At 36.2% G+C, this 23,834-nt stretch overlaps 1 protein-coding gene across 5 annotated transcripts in view; it reads right to left on the bottom strand.

Moving 5' to 3' along the window:
* Positions 1–22,122, bottom strand: part of rilpl1 (Rab interacting lysosomal protein-like 1) — a 29,038-nt gene extending 6,916 nt beyond the window's left edge. The window contains exons 1-9 of one of the 5 annotated variants that reach the window (XM_044333499.1): positions 21,572–22,122; positions 15,095–15,242; positions 13,064–13,182; positions 10,837–11,082; positions 7,619–7,795; positions 5,442–5,492; positions 5,193–5,347; positions 4,471–4,575; positions 1,900–1,987 (exon numbers count right to left, since the gene is read on the bottom strand). In XM_044333499.1, coding sequence (XP_044189434.1) covers positions 1,900–1,987; positions 4,471–4,575; positions 5,193–5,347; positions 5,442–5,492; positions 7,619–7,795; positions 10,837–11,082; positions 13,064–13,182; positions 15,095–15,242; positions 21,572–21,859 — 1,377 coding nt within the window. In that variant the 5' untranslated portion in view covers positions 21,860–22,122. Of the gene's footprint in view, positions 1–1,893; positions 1,988–4,470; positions 4,576–5,192; positions 5,348–5,441; positions 5,493–7,618; positions 7,796–10,836; positions 11,083–13,063; positions 13,183–15,094; positions 15,243–21,571 lie in introns of those variants that run through there. The other 4 variants (XM_044333500.1, XM_044333498.1, XM_044333501.1 and 1 more) reach the window with 4 other exon arrangements.
* Between the last annotated feature and the right edge of the window lie 1,712 nt (positions 22,123–23,834).

Genomic DNA, 23,834 nt, shown 5'->3' with positions numbered 1-23,834 from the left:
GGAGCTATGTGAAATCTGATAAACCGCCTCAAGTGATGTCACTTGAGGGACATTTGGGGCTGAAGACTACAAGTTTGAAAATGAAAAAAATCTGGGGGTGTAGAGTTAGAAACAAGTGAGGTTAGCAGACCTCTGTAGCTCCTCATCACTTCACTGCCAGTATCAACAAGAGGAATGATTCCAGCGACCAATAGCTCTTTCAGTAGGGATGTGATTACTGTATTAAGATAAGTGTAATACTAAACTTAAAAACTAAGAAATCATAACCTATCCATTAATTGTGACACTGGTATAATTACTGTAAACACATGAGACCGCAGTTGAGAAATATTGTTGCATCATGACATTTAAAACCACATTTCCTGTCAGTCCTGATGCTTCCTGCAATGGGGATGTTTTCCTTACTTTGTTTGCTTGTTGGCCTTAATGATAAGCATAAATATCTTGAAAGTAATTTTTCCACCATGTGTCATAGACTGAAAAAACATGTAATGGAAAAACAATGCTGTGCTATAAAGCAATCTTACCTTGTTCAATAAAACAATGCTGCAAGTTTACTATGAAATCTGAGTTCACAGTGAATACAGTGATGTGGTCAGAACTATAAATTATGTTCTAATTTCTCGTTTATTTGTTTACAGTAATTATACTAATGTCTCAAATTTAAAGCAAAATACTACACTGAGCACCTTTACAGTAAAATTTGTCTAGTTATGTTGTAATACTTTGTTTTTTACCATGTAAATTGTAAGTATAATTATGAGATATTAAGTCATGACTATGAGAACATACTAAGTCAAAATTATGATGACTTACTATGTTAGAATTATGAGATACTTAGTCAAAATTATAAGATACTAAGTCAAATCTACAAAATACTACATAAAAATTACAAGATACTGAGTCAAGATTACAAATTACTACGTAAAAATTACAAGATACTGAGTCAAAACTACAAATACTAAGTAAAAATTACAAGATACTGAGTCAAAATTATGAGATACTTAGTCAAAATTATGAGATACTAAGTCACAATTATAAGATACTTAGTAAAATGTATAAGATACTAATACAAATTATAAGATACTAAGTCAAATTTATAACATACTAAGTCACAAATTACAAGATACTTAGTAAAATGTATAAGATACTAAATCAAAACTACAAGATACTAAGTCAAAGATATAAGATACTACATCAAAATTATGACACTAAGTCATATTTATAAGATACTAAGTCAAAATTAAAAGATACTTAGTAAAATGTATAAGATACTAAGTCAAAACTACAAGATACTAAGTTAAAATTACAAGATACTAAGTCAAATTTATAAATCAAAACTATTATAACTTTCTCAGCCAAAATTATGACTTATTCACCAAGTCAAAATGAGATACTTAACACTACACAGAACACCTTTATATAAACAAGTCATGTTGTAATTTTTTTTTTTTTTTTTTTGCACAAACCTCTAGAATCAACTCGTCCTATATAAACTGATCAGTGCAGGTAATAAAACAAAACATGAGCATTAAGATGACTTTCCATCGTAAGTGCTTTGATCACTAACTACTGCAAAAGCACTAAAAGCGCTTTAGTTTGTAAATTCCACAGAATTATTTTATTATTGTGAGCTGGCAGAGGTGAACAAGTTGTTACTGTGGTCAGCAAGGAAGTAGACGACACATGACGACAAACAGACTGCGTGTCTATTCTGACTGGCTGATTTTTATGATCCACAATCTTGATGAAGACAGCCCCACAATCAGCCAATCAGAATACTACAAAGGTGGGGGAAAAAGGTTAGAAAAAGCGACCCCGGCACATGCAAGGGGATGGATGGAGGCTGTTAGCTGAGAAAGGGACAGACTCTGAAGCCAACCAAATATAGGGTCATACTAGCGATATGAGACGTCTGATTGGCTGTAAAGTGGGGTCATCTGGGATCAAACCAGCCGCCACCATCGGCATAATGGCTGTGAAGATCCTGTCACACAGAGGTAAAGACACACACACACACACACACACACAAACAGGAAGAGACATGTAGAGAGGAGGGAGGGGGACAAACAGGGGGAGACAGGGACCACATCAACCTTTGACCTTTGACCTCTATTTGACCCAAACCTATTAAAAAGTCTAACCAAATGAAGAAGGCATGCTACCTTTAGTGTAGATAGAAAACAAAATGGGTGCATGCACATGAAAACAATCTCTCCTTCATTTACTGTGTGTTTATTATGTGTGTGTGTGTAGCATGTACTACACCTGACCCATAACCAAATATACCATGCTCATCATTAAACATGCACAAACAGTGGTAAACATGCCCGAAAGGAAAGTGAAGCGAGGCGTCTTCCACCTGTGCCGCTCATGCATACTCACATCTTTTGTTCAAATGCTGATAACGATACTCGGATACACACAAATACTGCCTGTTAACCCTCTGCAGTCCAGATTCATTTCAATTTGTTTTTACTGAAGTTTTATGAATTCATTTTTGTCTTTGTTTAGCATCTTTTAAGCTGTCCTCACCCCACATGCATGGTGTTTGTTATTTCAACACAAACTAAGCTAAAAAAAATCTTTAGTGATAATCACTGAAATTATTATAATAGAACAGTTAAAGGTTGTAAAAAAATATTGTTTCACTAGTCATACACACAAATACAGAAGAAAAATGTAAGATTATTTAAATTGTTGATAAATCTGTCAACTAATTGATTAGTTGTTTGGTCTATAAAATACCAGAAAATGGTGAAAAATGTCTGATGATCACTGTTGCTGAAAGCCCAAGATGCAACCTGAAATGTCTTCTTTTGTCTCGACCAACCGTCCGCAACCCAACAATATTCAGTTTACTGTCATAGAAGACTAAAGAAACCAGAAAATATTTACAATTCAGAAGATGGAACCAGAGAATTTGGACATTTTTTATATAAAAATAATATAAAACGATTAATCGAATGTCAAAATAGTTGGTGATTAATTTTCTGTCGATCGACCAATCAATTAATCGACTAATTGTTGCAACTCCAATTTTATCCCAAATCATTTTTGGGCCTTTTTCATTGAGTATATCTTCACTGTCAATCATTGACTATATTATAAATCACAGTTCTAAAAATGATCTTCTAAAAAGTTGAGTTGAGATTATTTTGTCACACATATTGATCATAAGGTCAAAAATGAACTTCCATGCTCACTCCATTTGCTACTGTCAGTACAGTGTTGCACTATATTTACTTGAGTAAGAAATGGGTGTAGAATTTGTGCAACATCAAAAAAATTTCCATAATGGAACAAAAAATGTAATTTCCTTAGTATGTGTACCAATTTTTACAATTGTGCAATACTAAACCTGTCAGTGATGACTTGAAGTGAAATGATGTAGGGCTAAAACTATTAGTCAAATAATTGATCATTTGACAGAAAAATAGAAAAATAACCATCAACTATTTTGATCATTTTTGTGCAATTACAGAAAAATTACACAAAAATTTGCTCTTTCTTGCTTTTAAAACTGTGAGGATTTGCCACTTTTCTCTGATTTATACCTTTGTTAATTGAAAATCTTTGGGTTTGTGACTGTTGGTCCGACAAAAACACGTTGTTGGAACCATGATGTAGTTTTTTGTTTGTTTTATTTTATCCTTATCTTAACCACTACGTGATTATATGTATACACATGCAGTTCTGACGTTGAACACAGTGTGGAGCAGTAATGCAGGAAGTTCATTTCGCTAAGCTGTAGGAGATGAGAATCAGGTGTGTGGAAGGGGAAGCAAACAGGTTTTGACCGTATCTACGTGGCTGATGTTTTGAATCTGAATTTGCTGAATGGAAACAGCGCTGTGATTGAATATGGACAATAGTGTTATGTACCCATGTTAATACCGAACTACCAATAAATGGATCACTGAATCCAAAGATATACATCGCCCTTGGTCTCCTGGAAATTATATCGGATGAAGCTGAAAAACAACTGTTACAAGGGTTATATTTTCAATTTAGGTGCACATGGGTTTCTCTTATGTTTGATGGACTTTTGTTAAGCTGATTTCACCTACTTAGTAACTCTAATATGCACTCGTCTTATATAATATGATTCATAAGAAATCTCTCAGAATGTTTAACTGCCTGTATAAATGAAAGGTATTAAAACCCGACACACAGCTAATATTATCAGCCTGAAGATGTGTGTTACTGCGGTGAAGCGTCATTACTTTGCTTTTACAGAGAACAAGCTTTCATTTGCATATTTCTTGAGGAGTAATATGAAAACGTTTGAGCATGCAGGGAACAAATTAATGAGCCTCACTCAGCCCGTGCAAAGCCATCTGACTGAGTGCTTTCGACTGTAACTAATCCCAAAGTTCAGGAGGGGGAGTCTGTGAGATTTAAAACAGAAGAGTGTTTTCATAAGCAGGTGTATCTGAGTGTGATCGCAGGCATGTGAGAACAACATACAGGCGTTTGATTCCTGACTCCGGCTGAGCAGAAGGGCGGGCACGAGTCCTCAATTCAGGCGAGGGAGACGGAGACGGAGCCACGATCTCATCTTCTGCCTCATCACTGCAAAGACAGAGCATCATAATCATCGTTAACATTTGTGGATTGGTTTGGTGTATTGACAACAATCTAGTAACAACATATACTATTATTACAGATAAATTAAATAAGACTTTTAAGACCTTTTTAATACAAAATAAAATTCAATATTATACCTTTTTCACAGAAAATGAGTAGTGACAATAAAGCCTACAATTGCATTAATTTATTGACATTTATATAACATTTCTGTCAGTTCCCAGCTGTATACAACAATAATTTATTTATATTTATATAATTCTTGCCTATTCTGAGTCTGACATTAACAAATATTAGGAAAAAAAATGTAATAATATGAACAACTGATGTAAAAAGTGTTGTGGACACCCAGAAAAGATCATGAAAGATGGCAGTTATATGGCGTTACATTACATTACGTTACATTAAGATATCCACGTTATATTAGATAATACTATTCAGCAGCCATTGATAAGCTTTTACATTAAACACAGAAAGCTCAATGGCACCAGCATATAGAAAGAAATCTATCTTAAATCTATAAAAATTTAAGTTTTTGCCATTCTGAGTCTGGTGTAATGTTAACATTGCCATCAGATTTAAATATATGTGGGTTTGAGTACCTTTTATAGTAGGCCAGCTCCTCCTGCAGCAGGAAGACTTTGGCCTTAAGCTCATTCCTCTCATGGAGGACGTCCCTCAGCTCCTGCAGGGTGAACCGGGGTCGGTTGGGGTCCTTTGGGTCCAGGCCTCCTGTCTCCTCCTCACACAACGCCTCCTGCCGAGAGAAAAATGCATCACGTCGAGGAAACAAAACCAGAGAAAAGGAAGGAAGAGAGCAAGGAAGGAGGGAGGGAAGGAAGTGAGGATACCTTGGTAAAATATTGGAACACAGCAGGCATGTCCTCATCGCACATCGCCTCCTGGTGGCAAACGTTGAACTCTAAGTCAGACATCGGGCCTTGTTCCAATACATTTGTTCGCCCTTCCCTCCTGCCTTTGAACTAAAATTCTGCCTGTTTTTTTTTTTTTAACTCAGCACAACCGAGACATTCACTGTCTGTTGAAAAAACACCCAAAAGACTTAAACAACACATGCAGCCAGACGTCACTCATGCACTGAGCAAAAAACAGACCTTAATTTTTTATTACTATGTACTCTATACACCATGTTAAAGTCCAACTGAAATCACATTTAATTCAAAAATACAGTCAACATGTTTTTAAAATGTAAAATGAAATGTTCTTTCTTGTCTCAGACAGCTGGAGGGGCGTGTCGGTGTCTGTGTTTGATTGACAACAGCTGGCAGGCTGCAGATGTTACATCATGCAGGACGGAGACAAAGTAAACAAAATGCTGTAGTTACAAGTCATGGACAGACAGCGTGTCGCTAACAGGGACTCTAAAGAGCAACAACCAAACCAGCATCTAACGGACAGTTGCAGGAATGTTTACATGCTGTTTAATGTGCTGCAGCAGCTAATTAGCTATCTAGCTGCTACCTGATGTTAGTGGTGCACTTTTCCCTAGTGAATGTTTGTTTGGTGGCTCCTTCAACAAGCTAAGCTGCAGGAGACAAGATGTGTGTTCATGTTTGTTAGATAAAAAGGAGACTTAAGCAGGAAAGCTAATGTGGGTTGTTGTTCACAGTCTGTGGCTCTTGTGTTGTGTAGCAGGATGCAATCAGGCTCAGTGTGACCGTCTGCTCTGACTACAGAGTTGCAAAGGCACTCCTCTTTCCACAAGGAATAATATTGTTCATTTTTCCCACAGACAACGTTACATGACTCATGGTTTGAGCTTGGATCAACATGAAACTCTCCTGGTTAAATCATCACTACAAAAGATTAACAACTGTGTTAAAAAATATCTATTTCTTTCATAAAAAGTACACAAAAATTTGGGGGTAGAAGTTAACTACAACTCCCAGGGTGCATTTCAACAAGAAAAAGCCAATCACTGAGCTTAAAATTTGATCATGAGCGCCTCTTACGGCGGATAGAAGCTAAAGACTACAGTGTTGATAAAACTGATTTTACAATCTACAGAGTGAATCAGTTTTAATTTTTTGGTCACTTTTTAAGTGAATTCAGCAACTATTGCGCCACGTTTTATTTACAACTTCAGTGACAAAGAGTTTTGAATTCATTATGCTTTGATTCACACCCATGGCTTCTTCTCCGGCAACTGAGGCTCATGGGTATTGTAGTATTTTTAGCTGTCCACCAAAATCACAGAGAAAACGTGATTTCTCAGAAACACAGTTGAAATAATGTAGACTGGTGGTCATAATATAAACCTATAGGATTGTTACATTATCCTGGAGAGTCCTGAGTTTCTATGTTCAGTGACATTGAGGAGATTGTTTAAAGGAAAGTTTGAAATGGGAAAACAGAATGAGGAAAAACACTCGGGGAACCAAACTTTCCCACTTCACAACTCTATGATCAAACGCCACATTATGACTTGATACAAAAATGGTTAAAAATGAAGCGATTATGGTAAAAGGTATTACAAAGGATTAATGTAAGGGAGGCATCATGAAACCAAAAAAACATAGAATATAAATTTGTCCATTTTGTTTCTGATTTTTTTCTCAAAGGAGAACACAGGAAAAGTGATTTACACCACAAATATGTTGCTGTAGTAGCCAAAAAAAACCCATGCAATAATTTCAGTTGGACTTTAAACTACCATTTCTATTGTCAGTGTTTCAGGATCAAGGTGCATGAAGGGCCAACTTCAAGTGCTGTTAGAGGCCGAGCTGTCACAGTGATCTATATTTAGAGGGGTCAGTTGTCCAAAAAGTCTCACCCAGTTGGCCGAGGAGCTAACAATCCTACTGACTGTCTGTTAGTTCTCAAACACCCATGCCAAGCGAGTTCAGCACCTCTCATGGGTCACACAAATGTTAGTCTACTAGCTTTTTTTTTTTTTTTTTTTTTTGCTTCTACCGATGAGGTTGTTCTTCTGGAAGAACTGCAGGTTTGGAGTTAGAGTCAGGACAATCACACCACTCTGGTTTTCTAACTAGCGTTTCTCCATTACCCAAAGCAACACTGCCTCGTCCTCAGCCTCCTCATCCCCATCCTCATGTCCCCCAGGGCTGAGGGAACCAGGCAGGGGCCGCGGGGAAGGGTCAAACCCACCCGACATCAGCTCAGGGGGGTCAGCTCTGTCTGACCAGCCCTCAGCCCCCACCACCGCTGTCACAGCTTTACCACGCTGGTGGAGTAAAAGACAGTTTATTATCTGTTTATTAAGCCATCCTAGTTGTTATCTCTCTTTGTCAGATGTTGGGTTTACAGATGCTGTTAAAATTATTACTGGTCATTTTGGTTTACGGTATTTTACGATTGCTTTGGCCCAGTTATCACAACACAGTTTCAGTGTGCAAAAAGCCAAACTAACTCGTTAATTTATTACCTTTAAACACAAAATGCAAAACCCTGAATCACATGCTGAGTCCTCAGAGTACAGACACCTCATATTAAAAAAGTTATAATAATGATAAGATTTTTTTGCAAACACTTTTTAGGGCTGCTACTAACAATTATTTTCATTATCCATTAACTGATTGGTTGTTTGGTTCATAAGATGTCAGAAAATGGTGAAAAATATTGATCACCGTTTCCCAAAGTCCAAGATGACGTCTTCAAATATCTTGTTTTGTTCACAACAATCCACAATCCAAAGATATTCAGTTTATTGTCACAGAAGACTAAAGAAACAAGAAAATATTCACAGTTAAGAAGCTGAAGAATTTGGGCATATAAAAAAAAAAATCACTCAAAACGATCAATTATCAAAATAGTTGGTGATTAATTTAATAGTTGGAAACTAATTGATTAATCAACTAATTGTTGCAGCTCTAATTTCTTACAATATTTTAATATGGATAAGTAATAAGCTTTAAGTAATATTTTGACAATATTACCAGGTGAGCAGCATTGCAACATAACTTCTGATTACTTAAACCTGCTATATTATATATTATAATGAAATGATTATTAGAAGAATGGCTATTTCATATTTGAAATTATATTCATAAAAACATTATGTAGCCTAAAATGTTTGTAAGTTGCAGGCTACTGAGGCATCTTCAAGGTTAAACAAGGACAAACAATTTATATAAATGAAGTCTTACAACACATCACTGTATGATTTGTATAATTAAACCTGGTTAAACAATGTTAAACTTGAGGGTTGCTATTCTCAAGGCTGTGTTCAAAGTCTAACAATTGCAACAAAGTACAAACCGTTTGGATGAATGAAAAGGCCTCACAGCAACTATCTCATTCCAATCCCACGCACTGGTTCTACTGGGAGCTATTAGCACCACTAGCTGGTGTAGTTGTGATGTTATACAGGAATGAATAATCATAACTTCAACAGCAGATTATTTTAACCTACATTATCTCAAAACAAGGACTATTTTAATGTACAACTCAGAAGGTGATTAAAACGGCCCTTTTAGTTGAGGACTAGACCTTCCTGCCAAACCATCCCTGAGAGTAAACTTGCAGCTCTTATTTACCTTGTATGAGCAAATGAGAGAATAATCATAATAATGAAAGCACAGCGCAGAGCACAGAGTGATGCGTCATCATATTTAAAAATATTCTATCCAAAGTCTGACTAAAAATGAAAATAAAGCAGAGTATTCTGCAGAAGTCTAAATAAGTTACTTTCCACTGCTGAACATTTGGCTGAGCTCCGCTCTGTCTGTCTGTCTGTCTGTCTGTTATCCATCTCTCTCTATCTATTACTTGTTTTTGTCAGTTGCTGAAAATAGTTGCTGATGTAAATATTAAAGGTTTGGTGTCTTGAATAAAAACACATTTTGTGGTCAAGTGAAGTACAAAAACAATGGTTATTTCTTCTTGCATGAATGATTTACTGTTGTATAAAGTCTGACTATAAACTTCATTACTCATATTTACACTAATATATAATATTTGGTAAATAAAATGAAAAAGCCATTCTTTCTACATCATTTCAAATACTGACATCTGCATAAATTTCATGTTTTTTGCTCATTACTATTTGTATAATCTTGAGGAAATTATTGTTACAGACTCTATATTAGTTAGAATTTGTTAGATAGAGAGTTTTGATATTTGATGGATCATTTTATTTTCAAGATGCAAATAAGGATTACAGCATTTTGTGTTAAGAGTTTTGCTGATTGAAACTTAAAAATTGAGCCAAAGCAACTGTAAAATACTGTGATGAGTTGGACATAAAACCTCTTTTAAAGCTGAAACACACAACTAATTAATATGACTGATGTGCACCTACTTTTTAAAATATGATTTAAGACTTCTAACTTAAAGTTTAACGATTTTGTTTTGAATAAATACAATATAATAAAGAAAGACTGAGAGAGAAAGAGGATGACAAACGTCCTGGACCACAATACATTGTACTTAAATAAAACCACTGAGCTAACAGGAAGTCCTTCACTGTGAGCTCATTCTGCTATTTTGGACATAGACACATACAGTCGGGTCATTGTCCAGTGGTTCCCAACCTAGGGGTCGAGCCCTTCCAAAGGGTCAGCAGATAAATCTGAGGGTTCGTGAGATGATTAATGGGAGAGGAAAGAAGAAAAAAACAAAGTTCTGATACACAAATCTGTTTTCAGTTTTTCTATAATCTTTGATTTTTGCTGAAATATTGGATCATTAGAACATTTATTAAAATGAAAGCATGTGAGAAGTTTAGAGGGAAAAATCACTATTTGGTGGAGCTGTTAACAACTCATAGACATGTGAAATGTGACCCCGACTACACACTGCTTTTTGTAAGACGACAAATGCCAAAAAGGTTGGAAACCACTGGTTTCATCTTTAACAATGTGTTGTATTATTTTAATATCATCATTTATTATTTTATGTAAAATCTTAATCCATAAAGTTACTACTAACTACAGCTGTCAAATAAAAGCAGTGGAGTAAAAAGTAGAATATTTACTTCTAAAATGACATGAGGAAAAGTAGGAAGTAGCATAACGTAGAAATACTCACGCACAGTACAAGTATCTAAAATTGTACTTAAGTACAGCACATGAGTAAATGTACTTAAAATAAAGTCTGCAGACTGCCAGAAGATTAAAAACACTACAGTTTATCTGTAAATTAACACGATAGAATTAATTAAAACTGATATTTTTAGGGGATTCTTGCACAAATTAAGATTGTAAAACTAATTTCAATAACAAATTCTGACCCTCACATGAGGCTCTTTTAATTGTGCTGTGTTACCTCTGCAGGTGAGGGGGGCTGAGGTGGGGGTTCCTCATTGTTCTGGGCAGGCAGGTCTCCCTGCAGACGTTCCCTTAAGCGTGAAACTTCCTGCCGAAGGGCACTGACTTCCTGTCCTCGCGCCTGAGCGCCGGCCTCCAGTTCCACCTTCTGTTCAATCAGTGCTTTCCCCTGAGCCTCCACCACAGAGATTTTATGTCGCAGGTCGTGGTTGATCTTCATGAGGCGAGATTGTTGCTGCTGGAGCTGCAGAGACACACAGACAGAAACAGGCAGGATAAGACAGCAGAGGAGGAGATAAGCAGAGAAAAAGGGGGTAAATAATAAAAATCCATGTGTCCAACAGTCTAATCAGGCAAGATAAGCCTGTAAAGCTGCATTAGGTCATTTTTCATGTACACACGCCTTTATTAAATAGAAGGGTTGTGCCTCATATTACTATTGTAGTCAGATGAAGTTACTTGTGGGAAATATTCTCAGTCTCAAAAGGTCTTTCTGACTTTTCACAGCAGACATCAGCTCTCTTTACATCTTCATCATTAAAATGCGTTCTGGGTGATCGGATAGTGCTTGACCACATGAAAGTACAGGTGTAAATGCACCCAAAACACATTGAGGACGGACTGGGATCCGATCAGCCAAACAAATGCAATCCACATACAACAACTACATGGGCGGAAATACACAATAGCATGACTGTTCCAAACCAGCGAGGTAGCAGCCGTTAGCCAGTTAGCGAGCTAAGCTACTAGCAAGAAAGCAGCAAGAAAGCTATTGATATTTAAGATACTCGTGGATGGAGTCAAGTTGCTTCTAAAAGCAAGCAAAAGTCCATCCAATAGTGCAGCTTCACAGATTGCTAGCATCTCTTTTTTTGTTGTTATTTTTGACCCGTGTAAAGAGAGGAGGATGTGACATTTGGTTGTTTGAACTGGACAGAGCAATCAGATCTCAATCGGTTCTCAATGTGGACACTGGAGATACGTATTAATACCAGGTGTAAATGTAATTATGTTAAATCATATTAAGATACAATCTGGATACAAGACGACACATTTTAATGTAAGGTGTAAAGGGACTAACTGTGACCTGCCAAAGAAAAGTCAGCCTGGTTCCCAACCTTTGAATCGCCGCCCACATTTGTTTAGCAATTCAAACAGGTCTGGAGTTGTGCCCGTTGATGGGCTGTTTCCCCCCCGGCTGGAAAACAACCGACCAATCAGAGCAGACGGAATTAAGAACGATGGCGACTTCTTTTTTACATAGATAGCTACCCAGCTAGATCCATGAAAAATAGCAACAAGTGTGGATGACATTGACAAAGCTGTTGTAGGTCATCTTAAAGAAATGGGTAACACTTTAAGTCCTCCTGTTTAGCATTTATAAGCAGTATATAAACATCTAATAAATGGTTTATAACACCTATAATGTATTTGTCACATATATACATGCATATTTTTAGTGTTATTACAGTATTACAACTGTGTTTTACTATATTGTGTTATATATTGTCATATGAGTGCCCACAGGAGGAATTATAAATGTTGACAAATACATTAATAAACACTTCTATCTGCTAAACTATGTATTAAATGTTTATATACTGCTTATAAATGCAAATTGGGGACTTAAAGTAAATTACAACTCTCACATTGGCATATTTTTTAAAATATTACTGGAAAAGGTTATATTACCTGCTATAAATTGCTGCATTACGCTTATGTTTCGACTGAGAATACAGGACAGATACATTGCTTGATTGATTGGGGAAAAATTAAGCAAAATACCCCCCTCCCAAGCAGAAATCTGCCAACAACAATACAATGTCAGACTGAGTGAATGACGTGAAATGAAATGGAGATTCAGTCTGATTATCAGGATATGTAAAAGTACCAGGTTCGGGTTGTTTTTCTGCAGCAGATACCTTCTTCCAAGTGTTGATGGTGTCTTCACAGTTCACTGAGCTGTTTGTCAGATATTGTTGTTTTTTCCCCTCAACATTAAAAACAGAGCACGTTGCTGCTCTGCTCTGTCCTGTAATTGACTTAAATTCATCCAGACCTCAGTTGTTTTGTTTGGAGATACACTCACATGAGATTATTAGTTTACCACTGTGACAATCCTGGCTAAAAATATCAAAATCCAGACAGGGTGCACAGTTTTATATCTTATTCAGCTTTAAGTATAAAAACAGCACAGCCCGCTCCTGTTGAGTATGTCGTCTTACTGCTTCTATGTCCTCGTTTTTCAGTGTGAGCTCTCGGTCCTTGGCTCGAATCTCGTCTCTCTGCTTGTCCACCACTTCTTTAAGCTTCTTCATCACCTGTCTCTCCCTCTCCGTCATACCTGGTAACCACAGAGAGAAGACAAGGCAAGGCGAGACGGTGTGAAGACAAAAACAAGCTCTGTGTGTGTGTGTGTGACAAACAGGATGAGGAGGTTTTCATCAGGAACATGTTTACACTTCTTTATAATAATCTGCAAAGAAAAGTCATTGGACATAGTTGTACAGAGGGAACCCTGATTTGTGTGCAAGTATGTATGCATGCATGTTTGTGTGTGTGTGTTTGTGTGTGTGTGTGTGTGTGTGTGTGTGTGTGTGTGTGTGTAGCAGGTGTGCTTGTACACTGAGGCTGGTCTGTCTACAGTGTTTCAGGATGACTGTGGCCTCTGTGTGAAACCACGAAAGAGCCTCTGGTGCAGAGACAAGACTGGCTCGCCGTCAGACGCAGAGAAGGCTCCCTTTGTGTGTGTGTGTGTGTGTGTGTCTTTTTGTGTATTTGTTTGTGTGTGTTTGTGTGCATAACTAGTGAAAGTTTTCTGCAAAACCAAAACACAAACAGCAGGTAGCAAATTATAGTCTTTCAATCTTGATTTATTAATTTGAGTGGCTATAATTGATATTTTTTCATAATAACAATGTATCAAATTATGTAAAGTAGGCTGAAAGTCACAATTATATTCATTATTGACTAATTTTCTGAATATTTTCTTGATTACAATTACAATTTCCCACAGCCCGAGATGATGTCTTCAAATGTTTTATTTGACCAACAGTCCAAACCTCAGAGATACTCAGTTTAGTATCATCTATGATGAAGAAAACCATCAAATTCTCACATTTGAGATGCAGGAATCAGCAATTGTTTGGCATTTTTTGCTTAAAAAAATATTAAGATGATTAATCAAATTATCACAATGGTTACCAACCCATAATCAATTAATCAGCTAATCATTGCAGCTCCGGTGTAATGTGTTGGTTGAGGCTCGTAGTGATGAACCTACAGAGAATTATCAGTGACTCTGCCGCTCCTCTTGGCTTAACGGAGCTTTATAGTGAGTTTCAGCTCATTGTTCATCTGTCCGGCTACAACTTTACTGTTTTGGTTCACTCTCAGCGCTCTCATAGTGTCGTTTTCAGCCGCAGCAGGCAGCTGTTTTCAGAGAAAAAGCTCTAAAAAGCCACTGTACACTACCTGTTAGCTGTAGACTTACATTCACCAGGTGGACAGAAACAAGATGTAACTGCTGGATGTGGAAATAAGCAACTGTTTGCTAACAAGTTCAACATATCAACTTTAAAGCTGATGATATGTCAGTGTTGTGTTCACTACTTGTTTCTGCTGCCCCCAAGTGGCCAAAAAATCAGTTATTGCAGGTTTAAAGGAATAGTTTGTGGGAAATGTGCTTATTTACTTTTTTCCAGCAAGTTAGATGAGAAGATGCTAAATATGAAGCTACAGCCAGGAGATGGTTAGCTTAGCTTATCTTAGCATAAAGACGTAGCTCATAGTGACAACAAGACTCCAGGAGGTCACAAGTGCCAGTGCGGCACATAACCCCTTAGCTTGGACAGAGCCAGTCTAGCTGTTTCCCCCTGTTTCCAGTCTTTATGCTAAGCTAAGCTAACTGGCTGCTGGTTATAGCTTTATATTTATTGTACAGACATGAGAGTGGTACCGATTATGTCATCTAACTCTTGGCAAGTAAATGAAGATGCAAAATTCCCAAAACATTGTGCAATTCCTTTAACGTTAAAGACAACATTCAGTCGTAATTACGAAATATTAAAACCTCAAAAAGCACCAATTTATGGTCTCCACTGCAGCTCTAATGTAAAACAAATTGTTCTGACACAACTAATTTGTAAAAATCACAGATATTTCCTAAATTCCCCCAAAGAAATTATCACATTTTCTGATTTCCAGCACCTAAAGTTGATGACTCCTGCTTTCTCTGTGTGTGTGTGCGTCCTCACCTTCGTGCCTCTGCAGGTCCTCCTCACTCATGGGGTCTTTGATGGACATGTTGGTGAGGAGAGATTTGTTCTCCTCCTGCAGCTGAGCGATCTGGGTGAGCAGGTCCTGAGCTTCTCCTCTCCATACATCCTCCACCAGCTCCAGCTCCTGTACGGATTGAATAAAACACATATTTTTTGGATATTTATATTTATTTATTAAAGGGGACGTATCACACACATTCCCAGGTCTATATTTATATTCTAGGGCTCTACTGGAATATCTTTGCATGATTTACAGTCAAAAAAAATCTCCTCATTTATCTTATACTGGCCCTTTATGTAGCCCCCTCAGTTCAGCCTCTGTCTGAAACAGGCTGTTTTAACTACTGTCTGTTTAAGGCCCGCCTCCTGATAAGCCCGCTCCATTCTGATTGGTCAGCTTCTGGAAGCTTCCTCTGGCTCCGGAGGCAACGTAAACAAACCATATTAGCAAGATAACGTGAACAACCTCAGCAAACAACCTCAACAAAGACTACAGAACAGATGGAAATTTGTAGGCATATGCGAACAATCTGACATCATCACGAGGAGGAAGTAGACATAACTTCGCAAACAAAGCATTCAGAGCAGGTTGAAGCCGTTTAACATACATTCACCTCAAGTTTTGGAACTTTGAACATGTTTAACATCCAACATTATAACAGTATATAAATAAGAGAAAGTCACAAAAAGCTTGATATGTCCCCTTTAATGTATTTATTTTTAAGCTTTTAGCTTTGTGATTAACAATGTTTTCCCCTCCTATTTATTTACATGTTGACCTGAGTGGCGAACTGCTGTATACAGTTACCATTGCAGGGATTAATAAAGCTGCATGAATTAAATTGAATTATTGCTGATGAAGTGATACAACTGAAAGCTCTGGAAAAAGCTAATATAGCAAGTGGACCTTGAGTTGGGATTGTTGTGTTATACTATTCTGTATTTCCAAAGTTAACATAAACACTCAGTTTGGACTTTAATTTTCTTCAGTTTGGTCTTGAAACTGTAGTTTTGTGATATGAACGGTAGACTTATGTCACTCATTAGTATTTATTCCTGTCAGTATATAAAGCAAAGACGACCATGTGGCACCATTTTCTTTGGGATAAACACAGTAGAGCATTAAATGTGCAACAAATTACGGGAAAATCCGACATTAAACCTCCAGAACAGCTTCAATGCTTTCTTGTCATAGATTCTTCAAAGTCTCTGAACTCTACTGAAGGGATAAAAAAACGGGATAAAAATCTCTGATAATTACTCAGTTAAGTTGAGATCTGGATGACTGCAAACTGACCTCAAACTGTTCAGTGACCTGTACAGAAGCGTCTGCGTTCGTTATGCTTCTCCACTCATTTATTCACGTTTTTCATTCAATTTGTCTCCCGTCTGTGTGGAGAAAAGCTCGATTGTGCTCTAAAATCTAAATCTGTCTTGCACATCAACGTTTTACACGCCTGCTACAGAACGATGTCTGCAGAGAGCACCATGTAGAGCACCGTGCAGAGATCTGATTACATGCTGTGTTTACATGAGCCAGTCGGAAAAGGAAAGGAGATAAAACTGCACAACCTCTTGAGTCTGTTGCAGAAACTTAAAAAACATGAGTTAATACAGGCTCTCTGGATTATTATACTGCGATATGGTCACTTTTATTTAGCTTCTGTGTCCTGAAGACTGACAGAAATCAATTTGTCTAACCAATGTCTGTATCTATTCCCCCTGCAAACACAAATAGACATGCTAGACTTTCTCATGTCTACAATTAACCAATGTGATCGACTGTCAGTGTTGTTCTTTGATAAATGATTCATTATTTTATAACTTAATATAAAATAGGACATTGGTTAGTGGGATATTTCCTTTTAATTTACTTTAGTACACAGTCACAGTCACTGTGTGCCCTCCCCAATACATTATCTGTTGATTGTTTTTTAATGAATCGATAAGTCAAAATTCTACTAAATGTCAGAAAATTGTTAAAAATGCATGTTGCAATTTCTAAGAGCCCAAGGTGACGTCTTCATTTTGCTTTTTTTGTTCACAAATATACAATTTACAACTAAATAAAACATGTTTGGCCTATTTGCATGATTTACATAATTACTTTTATGAGTCATAATTCATTAATTTAATTAACTGATTACAATGAATCTATTCTCAAAATAGTTGGGAATTAATTTTCTGTCAAATAACTAAACGATTAATCAAATAATCGTTCAGCTTTAACTACACTACTTGTAACTGTTATTATATATAATATAATATATAATAAAAAAGTGAAATTACAATTGATTGAAAATGAAAACAATCATTATTTGCAGTTTTATTATTTTTATATGCTGATAAATCACCCAGCTCACCTACATACAGTGCCCAACTAACAATTATTTTCATTATGTGATTAATCGTTTTCAAAAAGAGAAAAAAGAGAAAATGCTCATTAGAATTTCTTAAAACTCGGGGAAACATCTTCAAACATACTGTTTTGTCCGACCAACAGTCCAAAATTCACAGATATTCAGTTTACTGTCACACATGACACAGAAAAACTTCAAATTTTCACATTTGAGAAGCTGCGACCACCTAATATTTAGCATTATTGCTTAGAAAATGACTAAAATGATTATTAAATTATTAAAATAGTTGCAAATTAATTTTATTATAAATATCTTGGATGCAGTCTGTAAGACGGGACAGCGATGTTTGTACTTCCTCAGGAAGTTAAATGCTTTTAATGCTTTTTTAGGAAAATGTCTTTGTTTTATGTCATTTATTGAATCTATGACTTCTCGGTCTGGTAACCTGAACATCAGGGACAAAAACCACCTGAGCTCCAGTATATTGTGAAGGTGGCTGGTAAGGTGATAGGTGTCCCTCAGACCCCCCCGACGTCTATCTTTGACCGGCAGGTTCTCTGGTCCAGGTCTATATTAGACCGCACAGACCAGCGTCGTCACTTTGAGTGTGAAACTCTTCCCTCAGGCCGAAGACTTAAAGTTCTCCAGTTTAAATGTAATACGAGTAAAAATTCCTTTGTTCTCTGTGCGGTAAATCTGCTTAACCTACACATGTAATTTAACATTTTAGAGATTGATTTGTTGTGTTATTGTGTTTTACACTTTAATAATTATATTACATACATTTATAATTTTCTTTTTCTAATTCATATTTTTTACTCTCATTCTAATTATTATAATTTACTGCACACTTGGCTTTTCAGTGCAGCCTTAAGAGTGTGTTACGTCTCCCTGAATCTCACTGCACGTATTATATTCAAAATGTAAATAAAACTTTTTAATCTTGGATCTATAAGAACATTAGAGCTGTGAGAATTAATCGATGAGTAAGATTGGATAATAAATGAACTGTTTCAGTCATTATTAAAGCAAAAATACCAAACTTTTGTGATGATTTGCTTGTTTTTGTTTGTCATATCTGACAGTAAACTGAATATCTGAAAGTTTTGAACTGATAGTCACACAAAACAAGCAAATTGAAGACATTATATGGGACTTGTGATCATGTTTTTTCACTATTTTTTAACATTTCATAGACGAATAACTGATAAATAGAGCAAATATTCCGCAGATTAATCAATAATGTAAATAACTGTTAGTTGCAGCAGCATAGAAGAAAAGAAACCTTATGAAAATAAACATCTAATGCTGCCAGCTGACCCTTCGTCCTTCCTCCCACTCACTCTGCACAACTCTCTGCTGGATTTTTTAACAACATGTATTTTTGCTGCAGATGTGGAAATCATGTCCAGCAGGTTTATGAAGCTCCTCTCTCAGACAGCAGCAGAAACAACCGTCATCTCCACAAACATCCACTTTATCCGAGTCATGAGACACAGTTAATCAGTCAACCGGTGAGTGTTTACCGCGGCTGAACTGTCACGAGAGACTGACAGGATGACTTTTTTATAGCTCTAAACCACAACGATGTTCCTGCTCTGACTCACTGCGTCTCTGTGACACTTAATAGTGACGTTAAACTCAGTATATTTAAAGTACCGTACTTTACTACTAAACTTTATTTAGTATTTATTGAGTATTTCCATTTTATGCCACATTATACTTCCAGTACACTACATTTAAGACAGAAATATTGTACTTTTTACTCCACTACATTTATCTGACAGCTGTAGTTACTGGTTACTTTTTAGATTAAGATTTAAGAAAATTAAGAACATAAAAACATATGATGAGTTTATAAAATATAATACATTGTTTTTGTTAGCAGTAGAGCTGCAACAACTGCAATAATTTTGATAACTGAGCCATTTTTTAAAGAAAAAAATCCACAACTCCCTGCTTTCAGCCTCTCAAATGAATATAATATAATCCAAATTAATATTTCCTGGTTTCTTTAGTCTTGTATGACTGATAAACTGAATATCTTTGGGTTGTTAACTGTTTGTCGGGAGAAAACAAGACATTTGAGGTCGTCATCTTGGACATTTCCGCTTTAAACTTCTCAGATGGTTTCATTTAAACAACTATTTGAAGCATAAATATGTAAAACTCCCCAATATTTCACCAAAAAAAAGCTAATTTTAAAGGAAAAGCCCAAAAACTGAAAACAGATTTATGTATCAGAACTTGTAATCATCTCACGACCCCTCAGATTTATCTGCTGACCCTTTGGAGGGGCCCTGACCCCTAGGTTGGGAACCACTGGACTAAACTAGCTAACTGTATATAAAGTAGTTGAAACTAGCTCCACCTCCAGCAGCTACAACAGTAACATGCTGCTTTAAGTAGGATTCTGAATGAAGTGAGTTTTACTTGTATTTTTTACATTGTTTTACTGGTATTTTCACTCAAGAACAGGATGTGAGTACTTCTTAAAACCACTGAGAGACCATTAGAGGTTATAGTGGTTTTATCTCCTACTGTATAAAACCACTACAATATTTTTTTATAGCATTTTAATAGTGCTTTGTGATTCTAGCAGCCTCTTGTTACATTTTATCTCTTATGGCATGAATTTACACTGTAGTAGTGGTAGAAATACTCAAATATTTGACTTAGGTAAAAAAAAGTAGCAATACCACAATGTATAAATACTACATTACAAGTAAAAATCCTACTACAGTAAAAGTACATAAGTATTATGAGCTTGATGTAGTTAAAGTATTGCAGTAAAAGTAGTGGTTTGGTCCCTCTGACTGATATATTATTATATATGACATCATTAGATTATTAATAGTGAAGCATCAGTGTTAGAGCAGCATGTTACTGTTGTAGCTGCTGGAGGTGGAGCTAGTTTAAACTCCTTTATATACAGTACTTGAGTAAAAGTACTCCATTATTGTTAATCTGTAATTTTCTAGTAAACTACATCCATTTGCAGGCTTATTAGTTTGTTTTTGGAGGAGGTTTCATGCAGTTTAGGTTGCGTAATCTTGAATCCTTGTCATAATTTGATGACTAATTGGAAAAATACTACACATTTGATAAATATAACCGCTGTGTGACAAAGGAGGAAGATTTTCCAGCAGAGGCTGGTGCAATTTTTTCCCATCGACTGTCATCATGTGCAGCTAAACAAACAGGAAGTCAAAGTTTGAGAGTTCATGTTACACGTTGTTTTTGTTTTTCTAATACTGATAACCAGCGGTGGAAGAAGTATTCAGATCCTTTATTTAAGTAAAAGTGCATAAGTATTATCAGCAAAATGTAGTTATAGTATAATTATTATATATGACATCATTAGATTATTAATAGTGAAGCATCAGTGTTAGAGCAGCATGTTACTGTTGTAGCTGCTGGAGGTGGAGCTAGTTTACACTACTTTATATACAGTTAGCTAGTTTAGTCCAGTGGTTCCCAACCTAGGGGTCGGGGCCCCTCCAAAGGGTCAGCAGATAAATCTGAGGGGTCGTGAGATGATTAATGGGAGAGGAAAGAAGAAAAAACAAAGTTCTGATACACAAATCTGTTTTCAGTTTTTCTATAATCTTTGATTTTTGCTGAAATATTGGATCACTTGAACATTTATTGAAATGAAAGCATGTGAGAAGTTTAGAGGGAAAAATCACTATTTGGTGGAGCTGTTAACAACTCATAGACATGTGAAATGTGACCCCGACTACACACTGCTTTTTGTAAGAAGTCAAAAGCCAAAAAATGTTGGAAACCACTGGTTTCATCTTTAACAATGTGTTGTATTTTAAAAGCTTGTTATATTATCCATTGTGTCAAATCTTCATCTGAAAAGTAACTAAAGCTGTCAAATAAATGTAGTGGAGTAGAAAGTACAATATTTCCCTCTGAAATGTAGTGCAGTGGAAGTATAAAGTAGCATCACATGGAAATACTCAAGTAAAGTACAAGCACCTCATAATTACACTTGAGTAAACGTACTTAGTTACTTCCCACCACTGCTAACAACAACAACACCACATTTAAACTGTAATGTGTATAACAGACACTTCCTTGGTACCTTTCTGTGCTTCTTCTCCTTCTCCAGCCGGTCTATCCTCTCCAGCCGCAGCTTGTCCAGCTCCAGCCGCAGCTCCTCGGTCTCCGGGCTGATGCAGCTGCGGCTCACCATCACCTCCAGGATCTCCAACACTCGCACCACTTTGGGCATGAGCCTGGACAGAGCCTCGCAGCCGTACTGGTCTATGATCCGCTCAAACTCCTGGCCCACCACCGCGGCGATGTCATACACGTCCATCACCGTGAGGTCAGCCACATTTTTCTCCAGGGCCGACCCGGAGTCCTCCATGTCTGCAGCCGCCCTGGCTTCCTCCGCCACAGCAAACTTCCTTCCCCCTGGAAGAACAAAAGTTACTCTGGTCTGGCTGTCGACCTTTAGATCCTGTAAACAGATACTCCGTAAATCAACTTAACACTGTCTAACTATCTCAGATCCATTCCTGCCGGCTGAGTCCAGGCTTTAGTGTGATTTATTTGGGGGTAAATATCAGCTGTGTGTGTCCCCCTCTGTCAGCTGTCAATCCTCCACAACACAAACACACACACACTTCCAGCTACGCGTCACAATAAACCTGCTCTCATCAATTTGCTGCAGTCAGTTGAAATGATCCCATAATTCAAAGGTTTTATCTGTCACATGTTCAGACAGTGTGTGTGATGACATACAGGTGGTGATCACCTGAGGATGACGTGCAATAATTATTAGAATAAGAGTTAGAATAAGAATTATTAAAAGAAATGTAAAGTGCTGGACTGTTTATGAAGAAACATGGTGTAGTATAACAGCAGTGTATATACTGCTCTATTTCTCTCTATATATACAAGTAGTAGTGATAACAGTTGTAGCTATTATATAATATTGCAATAATTAAATAATATTATCTAATTAATTTAATTACATCCCCTTTCTTTCATGTTTATGGTACTTTCTGTTGAGCACACTGAATAAATCTGATTCTGATTCAAATTTAATAATAACTAATTAATTAATCAATTAATTAAAATGTACACAAATATATCTTTTAAAGAATTATATAGATACATCAAATTTTAAAAATGATTAAAAAAAATAAATAATATTAACCTAATCTAATACATGATGTTGTATTATCAATTGATTGATTATATATGAATATATTAATTAATATAATATATTTGCTTATTATGTATGATTTCACTTATTTTTTACTTTTTATTTTATTATTTATATATATTATGCTAATATAATATAATACTTAATACTAATACTACAACATGTTATCTTTGGGACTTTAGGAAGTAAAGGGTAAACATTCAAAGATTAAATAAATAAATAAATATGTGTAATAAGTATTAAAATAAGTATATATTGGCCTGGTATGTGGTGGGTTGTGCAATTGTTTTAGTGTATAAATATGTCAAATGTACGTACAATATGTTTATAGTTTCATTTATTTTATATATGTGTTTTCCTCCTTTGTGAATGTTTAATATAAACTTTATTTGATGTATTTTACATAAAAATAAGAAAACAGAAAGTGGGTTTAGTGTTACTTAGTGTTATACTTCTGTGCAGAATACTTGTCGTACTTCATGTACTTATAACTTGACCAAATAATGTCCAGTCAGTTTCATTTGTCCTATAAAGCAGTGAGATATAATAATAATGATAATTATTATTATTATTATTATTATTATTATTATAGCTTTATTTGTATAGCACCTTTCTTACAAGAAATGCAGCTCAAAGCACTTTTTTAACAAAATAAATTACATGCCACAAGTGTTTCACATTAAAAAAAAAAGACATAAAATGAACATAAAAACATGTTAAAAAAAAGAAATAAATAAAAAAAAAGCTATGAGACTGATCTCCAAGCATTATTGTGCTTTTATTGTGAAGGTCTGTATATGTGGTTCCGGTATCATCGGCTCTGGTATTGATCCAACTTGCCGCAGCTCCCGTCTGCTCCCTGCAGCGGTCTACAGTGGTGAGATTGCAGTTTGTACTGCGCATGTCAGAAATAACAGACAGATGAGGTCGCTGTGAGAATATATGAGAGCATGAAGAGAGTTTAACTGCTTCACACTGGAAACACTTGAAACATTTAACACATTCAAACTGAACACCAGCAGACGTTTTATCACCATCCTGTAGTTATAAACCTCTATAAAAACACCAGAACAAGGCCAAGACTTTCATTTAACCGCCATATTTAGCGTTTATAAGCAGTATACAAACATATAAATGATTATAACTCATTCTAATCATCAGAGTCAGCAGA

Source organism: Thunnus albacares, chromosome 18 (genome assembly GCF_914725855.1).
Source record: "Thunnus albacares chromosome 18, fThuAlb1.1, whole genome shotgun sequence".
Taxonomy (NCBI): domain Eukaryota; kingdom Metazoa; phylum Chordata; class Actinopteri; order Scombriformes; family Scombridae; genus Thunnus; species Thunnus albacares.
The sequence above is the reverse complement of the archived record's forward strand: the minus strand, read 5'-3'. Positions and strand labels throughout refer to the sequence as shown.